This window comes from Labrus mixtus, chromosome 11 (genome assembly GCF_963584025.1).
Source record: "Labrus mixtus chromosome 11, fLabMix1.1, whole genome shotgun sequence".
In the NCBI taxonomy this organism is placed as follows: Eukaryota; Metazoa; Chordata; class Actinopteri; order Labriformes; family Labridae; genus Labrus; species Labrus mixtus.
This window is the reverse complement of record NC_083622.1, coordinates 5012042-5036231: the sequence shown is the minus strand read 5'-3', so window position 1 is coordinate 5036231 and position 24190 is coordinate 5012042. Positions and strand designations below refer to the sequence as shown.

General features: G+C 38.8%; 1 protein-coding gene across 2 annotated transcripts in view; it reads left to right on the top strand.

Moving 5' to 3' along the window:
- The window catches only part of LOC132983413 (melanocortin receptor 5-like), a 28530-nt gene extending 5163 nt beyond the window's left edge, over positions 1-23367 (top strand). The window contains exons 1-5 of one of the 2 annotated variants that reach the window (XM_061049702.1): positions 2975-3137; positions 11776-12017; positions 17260-17366; positions 18964-19152; positions 22154-23367. In XM_061049702.1, coding sequence (XP_060905685.1) covers positions 11850-12017; positions 17260-17366; positions 18964-19152; positions 22154-22724 — 1035 coding nt within the window. In that variant the 5' untranslated portion in view covers positions 2975-3137; positions 11776-11849 and the 3' untranslated portion in view covers positions 22725-23367. Of the gene's footprint in view, positions 1-2974; positions 3138-11775; positions 12018-17259; positions 17367-18963; positions 19153-22153 lie in introns of those variants that run through there. The other variant, XM_061049700.1, reaches the window with a different exon arrangement.
- Positions 23368-24190: the final 823 nt, after the last annotated feature.

The following is a 24190-nucleotide window of genomic DNA, read 5'->3' as shown; positions in this document are numbered from 1 at the left end:
TTTGTTCTTTCACCCTGCACATGTAAATGCACAGCAAAAATGGGCATCTGTATAAATACAGATATATTTATACAGATATACTGTGAGGCACAGATTGCATTTTATAAACGATGCATTGTTAATAAAGTAAATACATATTTTATTTATAAATGCTGCTGGATCACATGGTATGGAATATTAATTCTGAATGGGCAATGCACACAGTTATAATATGTTTGGGCTCTTTGTCTGTGTCACTCTTAGTAATGTTTGAGGGTTATTATAAATTTACTTACAGCATGTACGGTGTGTCTTGGCTTGAATTATTGCTTGGCTTGACTTTCTAGAAAGTGAAGGGATCTCGGAAATCCACCAAATGTCCTAGAGGTGAGGCAGGTGTGGGAGGAATTATTAGTGAGCCTTTCCTTTCCTATTCTTTTGGCATCAATGGAATGGCTGCACAAAGCCAAAGCCTGCTTAATGATGGCAGAAGCTAGCTCAAACTAAAGCTTTCCAGCTCCCAGCTGTCTTCCAACAACAACAACTCCATTTGACTGCATCAGCAAAGTCCTCTGTGTATACACGTTTCTATCTGAATAATGAAATTAAGCTGCAATTAAAATTGCAGAAAAAACTTTGCCATTAACTATAAACAAGGTTTTTGTTGGTCAATTGCACAATCTCTTTTCATTACCTAAAGAAAGTATTGCACTTACAATGTACCTGAACCTTCCTTTATATAAAACCAACATGTCCATAGGATACCAGGAAGGAATAGTACATTTACTATGATGATCGATGGGACTCAAGGACTTAAATGTAATGTTCTTTACATTTTATAAAAGTATCTTATATAAAGTGTATTTTCTCATGATGTCAAATAAACTCACAGCAAACCAAATAATACAATTCATATTTGAAATCTAACTCTGGACAACTTGCTTTAGCTGATGCTAGAAGGCTCTTAACTACTTACCTGTAAGGTTCATTATTGGCTGATTCATTATTTCTTTTTTACGGTGCAAGTGGTTACAGAGAGCGGTCTTGGGTCTCTGTAACCTTTTTTTTTGCATGGAGGGGAGGGTTTGAGGGTAGGGGGCAATGAGAGCGTCATTTCATAAAGTCTGCATATTGAAGAGAAATGGCCCGTCATTTTAAAGTTAACTTGAACTCCTTCCGGTTCTCTGAGAAGAGACAGCGGAAGAGAGAAAAAGGCTCACTTGTGGTTTGGGAGCTCTCCACGTGTCCTGGAAAACAGTTGACCCAGTCATTGAAAACACATGTTAAACGACAGAAAAAGCTTCGTGTCAAGGACTATTTTGTGCTATACTAGAAAATGATTGATAAATTCTCCTTAATTCACATCAGAGTTCACAGTATCATCTGAAAGGGCTAAATTGCTCCCTTTGCTGCATGTCACCACCCACTCTCTCCTCCCAACATTTCCTGTCTCTCTTCATCTGTCCTATCCAATAAAAGCAAAAGACCCCAAAATATATATAAAAAATATCCAAAGCATTATTGTAATGCACTTATACTATTACAATTAACTGTAAACATCTGCAGGTGTATTTGCAATATTCTATGACCAATTTGTCATCATTTATAAGCATGTAAGTGTTCATAGTTATAGCCAAAGACTCCACATCTTTTGAATCAGACTTCCACAGAGAGAAACATTAATAGGTGTTTGGGCACGATGTGTTCCAATCATACCAGATAAATTATCACTTAAAATGTCATTAAGTATGATCCCCACAGAAAAAGAGTGGGAACCCTGAGCTCCAGGTGAACTCTTGATAGTCATTGATGTCAGAGTGCACAGATTAGGCTGTCAACAAAAAGGCAAAAGGCCCTTAAAAGGAATCTTGTTCAATAAATATGGATGCAGTAACAAAATACGTAAACATGTTTGCCAATAAGCTTCTATGGTATTCTTTGCTCTTAAAATATCATCACATATTATTTTGCATACCTACTGTATGTGACCTTTAAGCAGCTCACCCTTTTCCTCTGTACAGCTATTGAGATCACAAACTGCATTGAATCCACTTTTAAGGCCAGTCTTTCACAACAGTAAACATTAAATCATTTCAAAAGACATACAGAATATGATTCACTTTATGTCCAAATAACCCACGACGTATTTGAAGTGGTAAAGCAGTTATTTGGTGATGGACTTGGAAACAGACTTAGTAAAGAAATGGTACTGCCTGAGATGAAATTCTTTCATATTGCTAGTCGTGCATAGTGCTTCTGCAACGCTGAAACGCAATGTGAATTCACAGACTGGGACACCAATATTACGCTGTTGCAGACTCATACAGAACAAAAACATGATGACTGCTGAGCAGTCTTAAAAGGGCTAATGAAGCACCAACAGAAAAAAAACTGAAAGTTGCAGATCACACTAATGGCTCCTGAAGGACTTATTCATGGTCATTGTGTATCATGTAGAATATTGGAGTCTTTATGCAAAAAGTCCCACAGGTTGTTGTTTTGGTGTGATTATCATTTCAATGTGATTAGGTTTGATTACATTTGTTGCACTGTGCATAAATGATGTGCTCCTGCTCGCTGCATGAATAATGGAAAACATGTCCAAAGGTACAAAAACTCCATCTCCAGCAAAGACTGTTCTCTGCTGCTTTTGATTTAATATCCCATATGACATGTAGATTAACATCTAAACCCTTAAATATGCTTAGAGGTTTAGCTGTATAACGTACCATGTATTTTATTAATCTGCAATGTGAGCCTTCCATTTCCCAGTAAAGTAAAGTCTGCATGTTTGGACTGAGAGAGTGTTTTATAGACTCCTAATTAAGCATGATTTGCTCTAACATTTCACCCGTTGGGAAAATAAACCGTGTCCGCTTGAAACACTGGATCAATGGAGGGTTTCTTTTAGTCAGAGGATTATTAGTTGTCTGATGTCTCTCTTGATGTTTTGAACAAGGTAGTGTGGGTCTTGCTGTTGTCAGTTTAATGACTGTGGCTGCAGAACCCCATCAGTTATCAACCCCCTGGGACTGCCACACGAATCTCACAGAGAAGAGATGGAGAGGGTCTGAGGACAAAACAGAGACACGAGGACAGAAGAGAGAGAGCAAAAGATCACTCCGGCTGATTTCACACTGCAAGAGTGATTATAGCAGGTGACGTGGTAATGTCAATATGCTATCAGTCACACAGATACAGAAATGACATCTTAAAAGACTGAGAGTTGTGAAGGATTGGGTTGACGACTGCAGGATGGTTAGGTACGTAATTGAGCACTGATCACACATAACTGAGATCATAATTTATACATCTTCACATCCCAGCCGCCACACATCACGTGCTGCACATGACCTTCAATCTGTGACATCAGCAACACAAGTCAAATCAATCTGCGGCAAACACACCACGGTAGAGAGTGCAGGTGGCAACATTCAGCACAGAATCTCCATGTAGAAGTAGCGCTGTAATGTTGTTTTGTTTATCAAGTACAAAAAAGCTCCCCCAGGCTTCATCTGTCTTATTAAAGAGCCACTCTGGTTTATTGCTGCTGAATCTGCAGCTAATAAAAAGGAGTTTATTGTTTCCATTAAAATGTAGAGTCCTTTTGTTTGCTGCATTCTGAGAATCCTTCGATTGTTTGTCAGTGATGTTTTCTTGCCAAACTCTGATCTGGAAATGAAATAGTATGGAAGATAAGTTAGGAATAAATTAATGCTTTGACATACCGCCAGCTGTCTTTGTTTAGTCTGTATATAAAAGTGGTCCTTTATTTTAAGATTATTCATTCAAACACAACTCTCAATAAAAATTGCAATAGTTGTACTTCAAAAAGTGTGTTTTTATAGTGTCATCACTCATATAAACTGTACTGCTCCTGTCAATACATTGCATTTGTTTTATCATCTAAGCGTGTATGAATGATAAGATGACGGGCTCCTGCATCGGCACAGATGCATAAATCACTCCTGTTCTCCATCTCTTTTTTTTTTTATCTCTGTCTGTCATCAATTATTCATTAATCCTGTCATCAAACAAGTTTATCCCAGCTTTTTACACATAGAGCCAGTCTGAGAATCTGAGATTACTCTCCCTGAACTGCTGATGTTTGTCTTAAGCCGTTTTCACATATGCACCCCGGAAAATATCTAGACAATTTGGGAGGGCTGCTCCAATGATTCTCCCACCCTGGCTGTTCACATATGCTCCTCTCAGGGGGATACTTTCCCTGTCAGAGGGCGGAAGGGGGTTTCATGAGGTAAGACATGACTTAAAAAAATGACGCGAAAGTAGCTTAAGAAGCAACAGAGTCCGCTATACGATGCTATAATGAGAATATTGGCCTTTATATCAATGCTATGTGTAATCCAATGGAATGACAACATCAACTAAAGAGAGGAGAACAACATACTGATGAACAGAAAACTTAATGCAGCCGTTTAATTACGTGCACGGAGATCGTAGTGGTCGCATGCATACAGTCTATGCACCGTGCAGCAGTAACAGTATAGAAAGGTCACTCCCACTCCCATTGGCTCGAGGTGAATTATCCAGAGAATATCCTGTTCTCACATAAACCCACTCTGACTACTAGGGGTCTGGCTGGAGAAAATTCGGGTGAAATCCGAGCAAAAAATTCTTCTGTTTGCGTTCACACATAAAGCTCCTCCTGGAAATATCCTCCTGGAGTTTTTCAGGAGTTTTCTGCAAGTGTGAAAGCCCTATTAGACGTGATGGGATTTTATTAGGAAGAACTGAAAAAGTTTAGTATTTTTTTTTATTTTTATTTTTTATAATAAAGCATCTCATCACAACAGAATTCATCTTAGTGCACATTTCATTTAGACCACTGACTCTTTGGAATTACATTTGCAGAGAACAACCTAAATCAGCCACAGTGGAAAGGAAGCAAGCTTATTTTTAGTGTTTTGATAGTTTTGAGTACTGCTTTAAGATTGTGTCCAAAATAAGGTCCTGAACTTTCTCTTTTGACAAAACTGTTCATAAAAACCTCATGCCAGCACAGCCAAATCCTATGGTATAGGATCGTTACATATTGTAACGGAATGTTTCAAATTTATTATTTGAAGTCAAAAGACAAAACACTAACAGAGCAACATAGGTAACACTTTGCCACCTGACAAGAGAATCATGGGAGTTTATGCCCTTTGTGTGTAAAATGAAAGCAAAGAAGGACATTGCTTTCCCAATGTGAACATCAGCTTATTGTCAGACTAAAAACATTTTATGTGATAGGTTTCCATATTTCACAGAAAGATTTAGATGATTGCTAGTTCTGTGCTTATTGCATGATATCTTGCATGTAATTCTGTCAGTGCGTGTAAGTTTGACGAAAGGGCATAACTTTCTCTCCTGCTGTCATGCTTGAGCTGTAAGGGAAACGTCAGCAAGTGGGATATTAAATACAAATATTTGTTCAGTCTCTGAATCAGGTTAGAAAGATATTATGATCTTCATAATTGGAAGGAATGTCTTGTGATCGTGATATTAAAAGATAATAAACTGATGTAAGGAAAATAACCTGTTAGCAAGCTATAAAGAGACTCACTGTTGAAAGTAAATAAATGAAATTTAATTGCTCCAGCCACTAACACATTAGCACAAGAGTTTAAAAGCAACGAAAACACAGAATTAATTATGCTTTCTCACTCCCAGTAATTGCGTGTTGTCTTTGAAAAGCTTAAGATAGCTGCTGTGTTAATTAAAACATTCAAATATGTTGATATCTTCATTAATATGTCCTGCAATTGCATTGTTTTTTTTTCAAAGTGCTGACATCAAAGCAGCCAATTGTGTTAAGCACTCAAACATGGTTTTCTCATTTAGCCACAGCGAAGGTTCATTATGGTACCTGCTCACAGTGTCGCAGTGTATTTGGATAATCCCATTCTGCTGGAATTAGACAGATTGCTGTCAAAGCCGAGGCTTTAGTGGGGAAAGTGGAGAACAAAGCAGCCTCATCCTTGAAAGGCATCATTTACCACATGATCCAGGGAACTTTGTAAGATATAGTAAAGGGGTTTATAATACCTCGATTCAAATGCACAAGAAACTTGTGTATGATCATCTCATTTGACAATGCCTCAGGGTGTCTTTGTCAGGTCATGAGTTGACTTGGAAATGACGGCCTGCAGCAAAAGTGCAAGCTACGATTGAATACCATCAGCTGAGGCGAGGATCCTAACACTGTGTCCCATTCACCGTCTGTTCCATCTTCATGTCAGGACCCCTCTTTTACTCTCTTTCAAAGCACAACCAACTTTATTGCCTTTTTTTAAATGTCAGTGACGCATTTACGTTATAATTTCACTGGAATTTATAATCTTTCCATCATTTTTTTCCAATGAAATCTCTCACTTGAACAACAGACCACTTATAACAAAACGTCTTTTGACTTAATCCAAAGCACTCTCGTGTAAATACAACTTCGGTACACTTCGGTTGTGATTGGTAATGGTAAGGCTAAAAATATTGTACTTTAAATGTTGCTCTGTTGCTTTTTGTACAACCAAAGAGTCCTAATACATCAGAGAAGCACAGCAGAGGCTTCACATGGATAAAACAGCTTGTTTAAATGTTTGAAGTTGAACATTACAGTTACAGGGTTGCCTTCATTGCTTGTAGACCATGTATCATTTAGTCAGACTCGTTATTACATAAAACCAGGTATTTCAAGCCGGGCAGGATACTGCGCGCCCTCCCCCCTCTCTCACCCACTTTTCCTGTCATCTTCGGTCCGTCACTGTCAAAGAAAGGCAAAAGGCCCTTAAAAGGAATCTTGTTCAATAAATATGGATGCAGTAACAAAATACGTTTTTTTCATTATTTGGCTTAACTTCATTATTCAGATAGAAGTGTGTATACACAGAGGACTTTGCTGATGCAGTCAAATGGAGTTGTTGTTGTTAGAAGAGGACTGGGAGCTGGAAAGCTTTAGTTTGAGCTAGCTTCTGCCATCATTAAGCAGGCTTTGGCTTTGTGCAGCCATTCCATTGATGCCAAAAGAATAGGAAAGGAAAGGCTCACTAATAATTCCTCCCACACCTGCCTCACCTCTGGGCCATATGGTGGATTTCTGAGATCCCTTCACTTTCTAGAAAGTCAAGTCAAACATGTTTGCCAATAAGCTTCTATGGTATTCTTTGCTCTTGAAGCACTGGCGGTTTTGGGGAGGGGCCAACAGGGGCCAGTGCTCCTGTAACACTGAGCTTGGACCCCCCCGCATGTTAATAAAAAAAATAATTAATTTCAATGATATTGCATTGTGAAAGCTAAAGGGCGAACAATTGTGGCTCAACCACAGAGCTTAAATGAAAAGAATGGACATCCCCGTCAAATTAACAACGAACTAGTCACTCTAATTCTGTGGGCTCAAGATTCTCGTCGGGCCCTTTAGAGCGGTACATTGACGCTGCATCCGCTAACGACGTTACCCGCCACTGCCAGATCTTATTGGAGGCAAGCAACCAAGATTCTAATGCTACGAGACCAATAACGTTGACACCAAAGATTTAAGGTGAGAATTTTTTTTTTTTATTTGTATAGCCTAATTGTTACAAGGTAAGACTGGTCAGGAAATGTTGTTGTTGACTAGTTAGCTAACTTAATAGCATAACACCAGCCCGAACAGTTAAAAGTTTGCTTGCATTAATACTTGTTGCAAGTAATGTAACGTTAAGTTTTGCAATAGCTAATGTTTGAATGAAATGGGCTGTCTTCATAAATGGTTAGCCTGACGACATGCTATAACGTACATAATTCCTAGCGCAAAGGCTACATCATTCCAAGTCTGTAACAGTAACGTTAGTTCACTATTCTGGGTTACTTAAGTGTTGTGCATTCCTCCCCATTGTTTTTGTCTATAGAGGTTATCAAGATGAAGAGAAACAAGGACAGTATGTCATATTTCGCCCCCAAAAGTAGAGACAATGATGAGACAGAGACAGACGATCCAGGTGTTGAGAGCGCTGAAGAGAAACAGGGAGTAGATAGCGTAAAAGAGGGAAAGCCAGGGGACTTGATAGTTGACAGTGAGGACACAGAGACGGAAGATGACGCAGATGAAGGTCCAGAGAGCGAGGCTTTGGGTGAAATTCAACGACAGTTTGAGAGAGGATACAGGTGCATCTACAAGCACTGGACCATCAGGTGTTGAATTGAAGTTTAGATTGTGTGTCCATGTAGAAGTGTGTTGTCTTATCATTGAGAATAAATCAAATAAAATTCTCCTTCATGTCATTGATTCATAATTATAGATGTAATTGGTGTTTCTTGATTGCTAGTGAATTATTTGTCATATGTTTTGGTTTGACTTTCTCCACAGATATCAGCAGGGGTAAAGAAGACCCACCGATGCAGCCAAACATGACATTGTTTCCACGGACCTTGATGGGGGACAGAAGAAGGAGCTTCAAGGCCACCTGGTACAACATGTACCCCTGGCTTGAGTACTCCAAACAATCAGACTCGGCATATTGTTACGCCTGTAGACATTTTAGCCCCCCTAATAGCACAGACTCAGTTTTTGACTCACCATCCGGATTCAAAAACTGAAAAAAGCAACCTACAGAGAGGGGGGAATTTGCAATCCATGCCAAGTCTGAGAGGCATAAACATTCAATGATTACATGGAGCGACTATCAGAGAGCTGTAGCAAATAATTCAACACTGCCAAATGTCCTAAACAAGGAACATAACAGACTGGTTACAGAAAATCGGAAATACATAAAAACCATAGTGGAAGTGCTACTACTTACTGCCACACAAAACATTGCTCAAAGAGAACATGATGAGTCTGCAGTCTCAGATAATAAAGGAAACTTCAGGGCAATTCTAGAGACAATTGCTAACCATGACAAAACTGTTAAAAAATTATGAAATTAAGGGAAGAAGCGAAACAAAGTGAAGTCTTCAGCATTGTGGCAGATGAAACGAAAGAAAAAAAGAACAGATTTCTCAGATTTCTTCATCTTGAATCTGCCGAGAAGCGAGATGCAGCAGGGCTTACAGAAAAAAATAATCCACATTTTGGAAGTTCATGGTCTAGAATACAAAAACAAGCTTGTAGGCCAAGCATATGGCGGTGCTGCAGTCATGAGTGGTAAGCATACCGGGGTCCAGGCTAGAATCAAAGAGCAAGCAAAATATGCCTTTTATATCCATTGCAATGCCCACTGTCTAAACTTAGTTTTAGTGGATACAGTCAAAGCTGTTCCAGCGGCAGAGGAGTTCTTCTCCTTACTAGAAAAACTATATGTGTTCACATCTGGCTCATGTCCATCCTAAATGGCTTACTATACAAAAAGAGATGTACGAAGGTGCACCAAGAGAACTACCACGATTGAGTGGCACTCGATGAGCATGTCGATTTATTGCTCTACATAAGATGATGGATAGATTGCCTGCCCTTTACCGAGTACTGCAAGCAATAGCCCAAGAACACAAAGGTGAAAGGTCTGTTGAGGCTCGAGGTCTGCTGGCACAGATAGATCTTGAATCCATTGTGCATCTTGTTACACTCCGTAAAGTGTTTGGAGAAACAAAACTTCTCTCTGATATGCTACAGTGTTCATCACTTGACATTTCAAAAGCTGTTGATTTAGTTGAAGCTTTGGTTCAGGTATTGAATGACTTTAGGCAGGAGTCATTTTTTAATAACTTGTGGGATGATGTGTTGAACATTTCTGAGCAATTGTGATACTGCAGCAGCCGACACAATCAGCTGCCAAACAAAGGCAGCTGCAAAATGACAAAAAAGGCTAAGCTCCAATCTCAATGAACACTGTGAACTGAGTACTGTTGGTCAGAGAGCATCAGAACCAGATAAAGACACGTTTCGTACAGCCTTTTTCTACCCCGTCATTGATAACATGCTCAATGAGCTTGACAGATGGTTTTCAAAGGCTAACTGTGAATTAATGAAAAGTATCCAAGCTCTAAACCCCAAAAGTGATGCATTCCTGCAAGATGCAGCTCTATTTGCATTTGCTCGATTGTATGATTCAAACATTGATGACTTGGGGCATGAACTACATCAATTCAGACGAATTCTAGAAAGGAAAATACAGTCTGAAATGCAGAGACCCTCTAGTACAGTAGAGCAGGTGCTGTTCATGGAGCCTTATAAAGAAGTGTTTTTTGAGCTTTTCAGAGCTCAAAAAAAATCTGCAAAATCTGCAAAATTGCAGTCGCCATCCCAGTGAGTACTGCTTCTTGTGAGCGTAGTTCTTCTACGCTGAAATTGGTGAAAACTTCAGGTCCAACATAACGGATGAGAGATTGAGCAATCTGGGTGTATTAAGTATTGAGTCTACAAGGGCAAAGGCTTTGAATCTTGATTTATTCGTTGATCGGTTTGCCAAAAATCACAAAAACTGCAGAATACAGTTGCTGTAATGTGAAATTCTAGAGACACTCTAGTAAAGTAGAGCTTGTACTATTCATTGATCACTACAAAGATATATTGCAGCAAAGAATATGCTGTAACTTGAGCTAAGGCTAACAGAGATGTGTTTTATTATTTTATTTTCAATATTGTTTTTTGTAAACTCTTAACATGTTTTTTTGTTCTGTATATTATGTATGTGAATCTTAATCTGCAAAGTAACTGTAACTAGTTGTAAAAAAAAGTTGAATATTTCCCTTTGAAAAGTAGGAATGTAATGCAGTATTAAATACTGTTACTGAACCAAATACTGTTACGGAAACACTGAAACAAATGCCAATCATGTTATTTTATGTTGTCCGCTATCTTTTGTTAAGAACCCATTAAACATTATTAAAGCATGGACATCTTTGTCTCTTTTTGTCCTTGGTAGAATGTGCCCCTCTGACAAAACAACTGGCCCCAGCCTGGCCCCCTCAGTAAAAGTGGCACATTACCTTTCACAAAAGTGGCAACCGCCAATGATGAGAATTGTGAAGGAAAATGCCCTTTTTTACAGAAAAAAATGAACCTGTAATGACATATCTCTTTATTATGGGTAAAGGGTGATTTTGGATTCTGTTTGGATTACATGAAGGCTCAAGTGTATGCATACATTTTCATAATTACAGTAGAAGCTTGGATCCTAATTGCATGACTCATAGACTGCATTTATTAGTTGATGGATCAAGGCGCCATGCTGTGTCTACAGTGAAATTATATGAAGTGTAATCTATATGCGTCCTAGGAAATAAGCTAAACATAAATATGACAGTAAAAATGGTTAATGCTGTGTTGTTATCAACAGATTAGCCATTAAAGTATTTCCTCGAGGCAGAGGGTTCTATGATGTGTAGTGGGAACGCAATCTTTCTGCTAACAATTACTCTGACTGGCTACGCTGGATAGGCTAACCTTGTTAGCTGGATGTGATTCATGGCACTGGCCCCCTGGTGGCATGACACTGGCAACAGCAGATGCCACTGAACTCATAGTGCCATGTCACAAAACTAAGCGCAGATGTCGCTAAAACTAGCATGCCACGAACAACACCGGCATGCCAGTGCCAGTTTTTCAATCTAGTTGTCACTCAAGCAAGGTGGAGATAACGTTTCCAATATGGCGACCACCATAGAAGGGCTCTCAAAACGTCTTTTCAGAAGGTCTATGTGTTATTCAGTCCATGGTTTCACCCCATGTTTAACGAATAATGTCTGTGTGGAGGGAAAACTGGTAACATCGTCTTTTGTTCAAAGTAGAAAAAGAGCAATAGAGTAACATGATTTCTGAGGTAGAGAGTCAGAAATATTTTTGTAAAAATCATTATGTCTCACTGTTGTTTTCCTTTGCAGCCCGCCTGAAAAAATGGTAACCTTATTAGAGGATCAGTGATCTGAGCCACAGCAGAGCCAGAGCCACAGCAGGCATGAATGCATCTGATCTGTCTTCCTACCAAGGGGAGGAGATGCTGGATAACTCCACCTGGGCTTACTCCTACTATACCATAAACTACACCCTGTCCCCTCCGCTGATACCAGACAAGACCAGCACGACCAAACCTGCAGCATGCGAGCAGGTCCACATCGCCGTGGAGGTATGTGTGATACTAAACACCAAAATGCTTTCTTTGTTTATGTTAAATTAATTTGAACAAATTCATATATATTTAGATTTTTACTGTTTTGCTCTATAGCACTTTATTTTGTCTGACTGCATCCAATAAACTGCAAAGTTTTGCCAGTTTACTATGACTGCAGTTTTCTAAAAGACTTTTACCTTATATAGGTATAATATGCAACTTCCAGAGTGCAATGACTTATTATTCTACTCTGAGCTTCTGTTATTGCTGCAGATTGATTTACATTATTTAGTTTTAATTCTGATGCAGATGGTGCAGTGCGCCTCTGTATGAGAATCAGAGGGCCGTGACTAATCGCTCGTATCTGACACCCAGTGAAGATAAATGGTTGGTAAAAACTGCCTACACATTTCTCCCTCAGTTAGTATGAGTGTTTGCATGACCCTCAGGGTTTATTCTCTGTTGATTATCAGTATATGTTTTAAAGGGCTATTAGTGGAATTGGTACTAGGGCTCTGACCGATGACATTTGGATAAATAGTGCTGTTAGTAAAGGAAGGTAAATATTGAAAAAGCTTTTCACATTCAAAATGTGATTGTCATTCATATCCCATAATAATTTTTCTGAGCAAAAGTCAAACATTTACAGATTTCTGTTTTCCTCAATATTAGGAATTGTTGAATTTTCTATCTAATTAATCTTAGGAAACGTATCTTTTTTTCAACCCAGTCTCATGTCAAAATGTGTAATACCTACGTTGGTCCACAGCACAAAGCGTAGTAGTTTCACAATAAGGGCTCTAAAATTGTGACATGTCTACGTTTCCTTTTGTCTATTCTTTTGTATAGGCATACCTCAGGTCACATGACTGCCCAGTTTTCCCCTGGCGAAAAAAAAAACATGGCGGACATCCCTTTTTTTTTCGGCGGAAAATGCAATATGTTAAGATAGTTTGAGGCTTAAGTGTCGTTTTGATAACCTTTCTGGCGACAAATGTACATTGTCTCTTCATAATCTTCGTTCGGTTTTTGTTTATGATCTTTAGTTTGTTCGTTTCTACGAAGATTCTTTCAGGTCTCGATAAAAAAACGTTGGACTGTTACGTTTTCTACTGTTGCTATGGTGGTTGCTATGGACGCTATCAACAACGAACCGGAAGGAAGTGGACGTTCGGTTCGCGGCTCTTAAAACGGGTTACATCAGACCCCAGACATCAAACTAAACTCCTATGTAATAAATAATGATTTCTGTTACATTTTTATGGATGTCTTTCATTACAACCAAATTTAATAAAACGATTGGAACAGATCGATGCATATTAGCAACATTATAAACTATAACATGTAACAATACATAAAGACAATACTGTACAGTTTGTGTGATTTAAAGGATTTTATAATTTTATTTAACAAAATAATCCTGACGGATTAGGTTAATACCAGAAAATGCAATCAATAAAGTAAACGGCCGGCAATAAGAATTACAAACGGGCGCATGACACTGACATCAAATAATGACGTATTGATAATCGTCACTTGTGAGCGACCTCTTTATTAGATCTTTCAGGGGGTATTTACTGATGTTTTTTAAGGTTGGTTGCAAAAACACATCGTAAATATGTGTTAACCAAAGATCCCATTCCAGGAATCTAAGCAAAAAGCCATTCAAAAAGGCCATTATGCTGCATTATGGTCTGCCAGTGTACAGCTGACATGCGCAATCGTGCAGTCACGCCCACTGTCGGTTTAAAGGCCGAGGGCGCATTCACCGTCGATTCAACGCTCCCCCTCCCTCCTCTCCCTCATCTCCGTAGACTCAAATTTTAAATCCCTTTTTCATACACTTATGTTTGACCTAGAGCCCCCACATTTTCACCAGTTGTTTGTGAGATTGGGAACTGGGGAAAAATCAACTTCCTAGGTCTCTTCTAAGAGATTTTGTGAGCCCACAAGTCACTTAAGGCCCCACTCTCAATTTGCCAAACCTTTCACAATTGAAACACTTTTATCAAAACATCAAAAAAGGGTGTTAAAAAGTGTGAAAATGTTCCAAAAGCAGAGGGTCATTCTCCACTATATGCTGTATGCTTTGTGAACAAGACTGTTAAAGGCCTAGCAGAGACATGAAGCCTTTTGACCTGTTCAACCCTGTTGCTCTATGAAAGACATTAAACTGAATATTAAAACAATGAATGATGACAAATTAGATTAACTCTTCTATAAGGAAAGAAGGATAAAAAAAGTACTAGGATGAATTAATAAGGACAAGAGATTTTTACTTTTAGCCATAATTCTAAACCAAGCACTTAAGGCTGTCCTCCAAGCATATAGTTCTCCAGATGTTATGACATACTTAAACCAAAACAAACAAACAAACAAAATAAAAAAAAACAAAAACAAAAAAAAAACATTTTATGTACTGGGCTTTGAAAGAGCTCTATGAAAGTATGACTGCAAGACCCCTTGCCTATGAAATGAGAATATTTAAGTTTTTGGCTTAGAGCTGAATGACATACATTGTTGGAAAGGTCTCATCCTGGAGACAGGAGGCAGGGTGAGGGTCTCCTCTTGGAGGCGTGTGGTGATGAGACAGGAAACTGATAAATGATGAAAATTGATCACACATGACCTCATCTCCCCAGGGAGATCTCCTTCACATATGTGAAGATGAGGTTTCAACATGACCCCTGTTTTGAAATAATGCCCTTTGAACCTTGACCCAAGGGCATGTTTGAAGGCTTATACCTCAGCAACAAAAGGGGCTAAAGACATGGGAATAACTGTTTTAGAGAGGTCTTTGAACAAAGTACCATGTGAGGGTAGTCAGCTCACCAAAACAACAGGGGGAGCTGCTATATATGGTTAAAATACATTTTAACAAATGTATCAATTATTTTTTAAATATCTGATAACATAAATGTGTTAACCATCCAATTAAACTCCCCTGTGTACCCTCAATTAAATATATATTACTTCTTAGGTAAGGGAAATACTGAGATTTGTCTAAAAGACTACAATTCCTCAGAGTCAAGTCATACAGCTTGATACTGAATGGCACCATAATTGTAGTCTTTTCCGTTTCCAAAAAAATTTTAAATTTAAAATAAAGTACATATATCAGTTAATTTCGGATATTTAGTTATTCTAGAAACGTGGAATTTTGGTAGTTATGTCTGCCGTTGTGCACAGAGGGAACATAATTAGGGTTGTAAAAAATGTATATCTACCCACTATATCAAATATTTACTAAAGCCGGGTTTTGTAAAATAATCTAAACTATATATATTGTAAAAAAGTGGTCAAATCAAACCTGTTTTAAAAGATAGTATTAATCTGTCAGGATTATTTAGTTAAATAAAATCATATAAATCACACATGAACTGTACAGTATTGTCTTTATGTATCAAGGATTGTTACATTTTATAGTTTATAATGTTGCTAATATGCATCGATCTGTTCCAATCGTTTTATTAAATTTGGTTGTAATGAAAGACATCCATAAAAATGTAACAGAAATCATTATTTATTACATAGGAGTGTAGTTTGATGTCTAGGGTCTGATGTAACCCGTTTTAAGAGCCGCGAACCGAACGTCCACTTCCTTCCGGTTCGTTGTTAATAGCGTCCATAGCAACCACCATAGCAACAGTAGAAAACGTAACATTCCAACGTTTTTTCTGGCGAGAAAGACTGAATAAACAATATCAATCGCAATGGATTGTGGGAAGGGTAGTTCCTTGACTCCGAACGAAAATGATGTACACAGTCTTGAACCTATACCTTTGTTTCCGTTTCTTCCGTTTTTTGGTGCCGAATTGAATGTACTATAGTCACGAGTGTTGGGGTAACTTGTTGTCTTGGTCCCAGGCGCCAATCTCTTGATATAAGGATTTTGTGAAAAATCAATGGAGGATTTGAATGGGAAAATTTAATTCCGGAACCAATAGCGTCCATAGCAACCACCATAGCAACAGTAGAAAATGTAACAGTCCAAAGTTTTTCTATCGAGACCTGAAAGAATCTTCGTAGAAACGAACAAACTAAAGATCATAAACATAAACCGAACGAAGATTATGAAGAGACAATGTACATTTGTCGCCAGAAAGGTTATCAAAACGACACTTAAGCCTCAAACTATCTTAAAATATTGCATTTTCCACCGAAAATAGAAGGGATGTCCGCCATGTTTATTTTTTCGCCAGGGGAAAACAGGGCAGTCACGTGACCTGAGGTATGCCTATACAAAAGAATAGGCAAAAGGAAACGTAGACATGTCACAATTTTAGAGCCCTTATTGTGAAACTACTACGTTTTGTGCTGTGGACCAACGTAGGTATTACACATTTTGACATGAGACTGGGTTGCTTTTTTTGGACTGTTGGTTGGTCAAATGGACGCATTATACACTATATCATCAGAGATTAAGGAATCATGCTATGTTGAACTGCTGGCTTCTCTGTATACAATGCAGCAGCCAATCTGTCTTCCTCCAAAAGTTTTGATTCCGGTCCTGGATGTTTGTTTTTGTTTTGACCAGAGAAGTAAGTTTTAAGGCACCCCCACTCGGCCATTTTCCCTCTCCCCCCTCGGTTTACCAGGCAAAGGGTAAAACCAACAGGTGTTGCAGCGATGCAAGCGGACAAGCAAACTGGTTCAGATGTAACTGATTCTACCCGACCTAAAAATTTTTAATTTTTCTAATAAGCTCCTTGGCCAGAAACATGGTAAAAGTAGGATTCTCTATTGGAGATACTTTAGAAAAATAGAGACAAGTTAGAAAACAAAGGCTTCAAGACCGATGCAGAGCTGGCTAAACACTGAAGCTTCCGTGTCTGGGGCATGGCAACCTGCGTGTATATCAACTTTAGGGAGGAGGGGTGGGGGGGAGACAGCTCTCTCCAATGTTTTGAATTTGGATTGCAGTACCCATTTTAAATGGATTCACATATTGCTCCTTTAAAGCCATGACTTGGGGCTCTGAAATTGTGATGAGCTTTATTTATTATTTCTTCAATGACCATTTTATGAACTAAAGATTACTGTAATAATCATTAATATAATTAGAAGTTTAAAGAAATCATTATTGCAGCCCTTGTAAAATTCAATATAAAACCGGGGACTAATGCTTTTTTAATACCTTTTTGAAGTGATGTTCATTAACATGCTTTGTTTCTACTGTAAATACAAACATAATGAATAAAATAAAGTCATATGTTCTAATATTTTTTTCTGTTACTCTGAATTCTACTTTCCTCAGGTCTTTCTCATCCTTGGTATCATCTCCCTGCTGGAGAACATCCTGGTCATCACTGCTATAGTAAAAAACAAGAACCTGCACTCACCCATGTACTTCTTCATCTGCAGGTGATCCGACTTGCAATATGACCTTTATGTGGACACATAAGCATGTTTGCCTTGTTGACATTAGCATTCAAATTCAAAGTGCTGCTGTGCAAATGTACAGTCTCAAAAAAAAAGAGAAAAGCCAGTGTAGCGGTCGGCTCTTACTCCTGAATATGATCTCAATCTACAGTATCTCAACCTCGATCTACTCTTTGAGACTAGAACAGTGTGTGACATTTTGATTCAGTGTTCTGAATCATTTAGGACCCTGCTAAATGTTCAGATCAGAATCAGGAATACTTCATGTAACCTCAGACAGAGATTGGGAATGTAAATAAGACAAAGCAATAAGTACAAGAAAGAGTGTTGAAGAAATACAGCTATGTTCCAGGCACATGTTATTGAATTTATAATTGTAGTTAATAGAGCAAACACTGATTGATTTGTTTACCTGAATGCACACAGGCACACATGTTCCCTCATGATGTGGGATGAACTGAGTGTCAGAAGCATGGTTGTCATCGCATTCATGATGTGACTGAAAAGAAAAAAAATAGAATGATGCTTCAACTCAACTTTGACATTCACACGAATCACTCATGACTAGTTACATCCGAGCAATGTTACTTAAAGGACAAGATAACAGAGTCTAAGTTGATACCCTGGGCATGTTCAGAGACAGAGCAGACATTCAGGTCACAATGAATGCTTTGATGTTGTTCTGAATGATTTCTTTGAGACGTCTACTGAGTCTCTACAGAGAGTGATGAACAGACCGACTAGATTACTGCAGGATGTCTTTTATTTGAAAATACATCTACTTCAGGGGAAAAATATTTTTTCCAACTTTAAAAAAGTGAATCAGTCTGACCCTTTCATGCACGAATTATTAGATAACAGAGCAACATTTTTTAAATGTAAATTGTTTATCCCAAAATGAGATGTTAGCTATTTTCAGAATCTTAAATGAGGTGTCCACTAGATTTAACATAATGCAACCATTTCACACCAGAGTCAATTTCATGAATTAAAAATATGGCAATAAATTGTCATCAACTACCTATTTTCATTGGAGCAGAGCGACGAGAAGGAGCACAAACTGAACTGATAACGAGCATTAACAAGCTAACGATTAAGAGTCTGTGTGATGTCATAATGTTAGTAATATTATAATGCTAAGGCTTCACTTTAAAGAGATTAATGAATTTGTAGCTCTTCTGTGATACAATGTATGCCAGGGGTAGTAGAAAATATACTCTTAAAGGAAGAACATGCGACTTTTTGATCCAGTGGATGTCGCCCTGTGCCCTGCATTGTTGTGTTAGCAGGCTAATGTTAGCACGCTTTAGTTAGCTCGTAGCTTCACATTGCATGTAAATTGACACAGAATGACGGTGATCTAAATACGCTTCCAAATAGCTTTTTATTTGTCAAACCTGATGGAAACACAGCTCCGTCAATAACATTGCCAACGGGAATTGCGCTACTAACTCATTGTAGACAGTCATGACTCAGAAAGACATTTACATAGGATGTACTTGATTTCTGCTATATTTATGTGTCAAAGGTGACACAGTCTTCCTTTAACCGGGCTTGTTTGTTTGTTTGTTTGTTGCAGCCTGGCAGTGGCAGACATGCTGGTGAGTGTGTCCAACGCCTGGGAGACGATCATCATTTACCTCCTCAACAACAGGCAGCTGGTGGTGGAAGACCACTTCATCCGCCAGATGGATAATGTGTTTGACTCCATGATCTGTATCTCAGTGGTTGCATCGATGTGTAGCTTGCTGGCGATCGCTGTGGACAGGTAATGATGGAGGGAGGCTCGAACAGATGCATGCAAACACAGTGAAATAAACTATTCGATTAAATGTACTCTCCTAACAGCCATTCTGGTTAATTGCATTACTCGGTTGTATCCGGAAAAGTCCATCTTTTAATTAACCTTGTAAAAAATAACTTGCATAAGGTTGTTTTACAGAGAAGGCTTTGTGATTCATTGAAAAAGACTGGCGCTGCACTGGTGCCCTCAATAACTGATTATCAATTCTTCCAGTTTTGTCTCAGTTGCAAAGACCGAAAATATTAGGGTAATTTTGAGTTGGTGTTCTTTAAATAATGAACGATAGGTTGAGGATATTTTCTTATCCAATATAAAAATATGAACAGCTGCTATGGTGGTTTAAATTGATATATTTCATTTGTCAGCCTTTGAGAATGCTTTGACATTAACCCCCGAGGAAAAATCTCTGCTCACTATAATGTTACCACCTATAGCATGCTAATTTAATTTGAACCATTGTGCCTCTATTTGTGCCTAAATGTGTAAAGACCAAAAGCTTTGCATATTTTCTGTCATAACTCAATTACACAGAAAGTCCTTGTGAAGACAAGTTAAATCCTGTAAACACAAATTAAAGAAGCAATATGTTAGATATCTAGTCAATTAAATTACTAAAGCTTCAGACATTAAGGAAACATGCTATGTTGTGGTGCTGGTTTTTCTGTCAACAACGCAGCAGCCAGTATGTCCTCCTTCTAAGTTTCGGTGCCGGTCCGGATTGGTCTGTTTTTGTTCTGACCAGAGACTGTAAGCTGTTCCGTTTTGGACGCCCCTCGGTTTGCCATGCTAACAGCAAACCAACAGTTGTTGCAGCGTTGGAAGTGAACTGGTTCAAATACAACTGATTCTACCCGACTGAAAAAGTCTCGGCTTATTACTGATAAGCTCCACGACCAGAAACATGGTAAAACTAGGATAAATATTGGAGCTGCTTTTGAAAGGTTAAGAGAGGTTAGAAAATAAAGGTTTCAAGACGGATGCAGAGCTGGCTAAACACTAAAGCTTCAGTGTCTGCGACATGACACCCGCATGCACATGGACTCTAGGGAGGAGGGGGCGGGGGGTGATTGGGCTCTTCAATGTTCTGAATTTGGACTGCAGCACTCATTTTAAACGTTAGATGTCAGAGATATAATTGCTCCTTTAAGCAAATATTGTCATCATGAATAGGCATGACTTAAAGTTTGCAAGCAAGAAATAAAAGGCATCCTGTTTAACAACACCTGTGAGTATTACAATTGTTACGTCCTAATATTACACTAGACATAGAAAGTCATAACCCAAACATTTTCAGTACTCATTTGTATTTCTCCTATTAGGTACAGAGCTCCCAAAGCATAAACTTTTACTGCAACTAGTCTGCATCATGATGCAATTTGTTTTCTGATCACATCAACCATTAAAATGAAATCACTGCAATCTGTTAGTTTGTGCATCACGTAGCTGCAGTAACACAGATTTATTTTGGCGTGCTACTTGTTCAATGCAGTGAAAATAGACACTTGGCGTAGACAGACAAGTGTCTCAGACTTATCTAAGATTGGTAGTTTGTTTCCATCCAACAAAGTTTGGCCTTGATAAAAGCTGAGCCTGAGCTTTTGGTTATCAAACCTGGCACAGGTGAGCCTCAAGAAGCTGTAAAGAGCAGTTCAATGAGTCCAGACAACAGTCCTTGGAGAAGGCAGTGAATCAAACAAGATGTGTTTGTGAGGGTTGATGTTATGAACACAGACTTTTGGTCTTAAAGAGCTTATATCTCTCAACCAAATGGACATACACAAAATACTCTCTTTATCAACCCTTTTGAATTCAAAGAAAGGAGCAGGTTCATGCTATGTGTGCTGCCTTAAGGACATTGGGCATCGATCCCTAACTGTTCTTAAAGAGTAATTTGTTCTTAAAACTTAACCTAAATGTGGGTTATTTTTTTGATGGACATATATAGACACGTACTTGATATTTGTTGATACTTTTATTTTGATCAAGCGATGTTTAGTCTCAACTGCAAAACCTTCAACTAAATGTTAAAAAGAAAACACTTCAAACCTACCTTAACGCGTGGATATTTAAATAACAAATCTGTTAAATGTTTTGTTGTTTAACAGCAGCAGCATCAAGAATAAATGTGACGTCGAATCACATAAACTCTGAATTACTATGAGATATGATCAGTGTCTATTTCTGTTTGTTTCCTTTAAGATTTAAGTTAATCTTTCACTTTGTGTGGTGTTGGTTATTTTTCAATCAATCAATCATTATTTGTATAGCGCCAATTCATAACAAACATTATCTGATTTTCTGATGATAGCCTTCTCTGAAGGAGTAATATCGTCTAATATGTGTTTGGAGTTTATATTTAATATTTACTATTGAAGCGTCTTAATATAATCTAATAACTCTGAAAGCTTGTTTTCACTTCAAGCAGCACTAACTCCACTTCAGAACTATTAGGTTTTCTCAAATATAGAGTCCAGTGGGCAATTTGATTTGGTATTACAGTTTGAGCATTCCTGACCTCTGTTTCTTCTGAATTCTGGGTGACTTCTGCGCCTGCACTCGGCCCTGCTGTCTCATGCCCTTATACGGGCATTAAAGGGGCGTTTTTCTAATTAGAAACCACAGGCACAAACTTGTGAACTTTCAGGGACATGGTACTTATCAGTTTAGGAACACATGATGAATCTGCTTAAGATTGCTCTTAGGATCTTCTGATGGACAAATTCAAGAAGAAATCTCTAACTATTAGGAACTTATATAACACATTAAACAAGACAGAGAAACCGTTGAAGTGATGAGATGGGCTCTGTACCCTTTCATTTTTAATTTAAATGCTGAAGCAGCATTGACATTTATTCCAACTTTTGTAGACGTCGTAAAGGCCTCCGTCCTCATTGGTTTGTGCAATTAATCAGAGGCAATTAAGTCACAGATTACATCAGGAATCAACATCTGTTGTCATCCTCAGGTACGTCACTATCTTCTATGCTCTGAGATACCACAACATCATGACAGTGAGAAGAGCCGGCTGCATCATCGGAGGAATCTGGACCTTCTGCACGGGCTGCGGGATCATCTTCATCATCTACTCAGACACCACCCCTGTCATCATCTGCCTGGTCTCCATGTTCTTTGCCATGCTGCTCATCATGGCCTCCCTCTACAGCCACATGTTCATGCTGGCTCGTTCGCACGTCAAGCGCATCGCCGCCCTGCCGGGCTACAACTCCATCCACCAGCGGGCCAGCATGAAGGGAGCCATCACGCTGACCATCCTGCTGGGGATCTTCGTCGTCTGCTGGGCCCCCTTCTTCCTCCACCTGATCCTGATGATCTCTTGTCCGCGGAACCTCTACTGCGTTTGCTTCATGTCCCACTTCAACATGTACCTTATCCTCATTATGTGCAACTCAGTGATCGACCCGCTGATCTATGCTTTCAGGAGTCAGGAGATGAGGAAGACTTTTAAGGAGATCATCTGCTGTTACAGCCTGAGAAACGCCTGTACCAACATCTGCGCTCTGACGGGGAAGTACTAAGAGATGCAAAGACATGAAAAGATGAGTGGGATGAACAGACTGAATCTGAGACTGCAGTCTGATCATGAGAGTCGATAGAAGAATAGTTTGAGAATTGGTTCATTGCTCCTATCTGCCAGAAGCACATTTTTGTCTACTGCTTCAAATGAACTGAAAAGGGGACACTCACAGGATGTAGGAAAGTTCAACTTCTGTCTCCTGCTGTCTCCACTATGTACATGACGTGGTTAGTTTATGAGTTAAATTATGTGAGCACAGCTAGGACAAACTGGGATCATGATTCATATGAAAGTAGGTCACAGAAAACAGTTTGTGACCTTTCTTTCATTGTAGCTGCCATTCTTGTATCGTTCTGCTTTGGCCTTTTATTTGGATACAAAAGGATGTAATCACCCCATATTACCCCCATACATGTTTTTTCATTACAATCTCTAATCTCTAATTATTGTGATTCTGTAATATCGTAATTGTGTAAAAGAGCTTATATGCTTGCTTTAAAAGTCACAATCACCAAGGTCCTTTATTTACATAAATGCCTGTTAGGACGCCATCTTTTGATGATTGAGGAAAAAAAACACTAAACCTACGTCCCATTTAATAAAGCCATTACATTTTGAGTTTGTTTTCAATCTGTGTCGAGTAAGGTGAAAAAAATAGTGTGGCGCACGTAACCAAGCACTGTTTTGTCTGACAGAGGGAGGATGGTGAAGAAGAGGTGTTCTGTTTTCTCTGGTATCTGCACAGATGCAGGGAACTGTCAGTAAAGCTGAACACTAAAGAAAAGTCAGACAACCACAACAACAACAGAGTTTACACATTACCAACATCTGTGGTGTTGCACCAGCTTAGATCGTTCCAACGTAGGCATGAGTTATAACTACACCTATAGCTCCTAGAAGGCTTTAAATGCTCGACTACCCAAAACAGCACGTCACTCCGCTGTTCATATTGCTCCACTGGCTCCCAGTTGCTTTCACCGCTGCTGCTCGCTGACAAAACAGCAACAAAAGCGGCTCCTCCTTACCTTAATTCTCTCATCTATGTCTACCGTCCACCCTGCCCATTTAACTGTTATTAAACCAGGTTGGTCCCACTGAGATTAAAAACCTCTTTTTCAAGGTTTTCATGTTCTGCCAATGAAAGACACCTGCTCCAATGTTCACAAAAGGGGCCTAAGTCTCTAGCTTTGAGTAGTCAGAAGACTTGAAAAGCGCTATACAAGCTCAAGTCCATTTACCATTTAGTCTTCTCCACTGTCGCCCCCCGGTGGTGGAATGGATTACCAACCTGAATCCCTTTCCACCTTTAAGAAAAAGCTAAAGACCCAGCTATTTTATAAACACCTACACACTTAATGATATTGATGCGACTGACAATGATGAGGATGATGATACTGATGACAAGAGTAATATTTAGGATGGTGTTGATGCCGATTACGATTCTCATGAGAAGCTGTTGATGTTGAT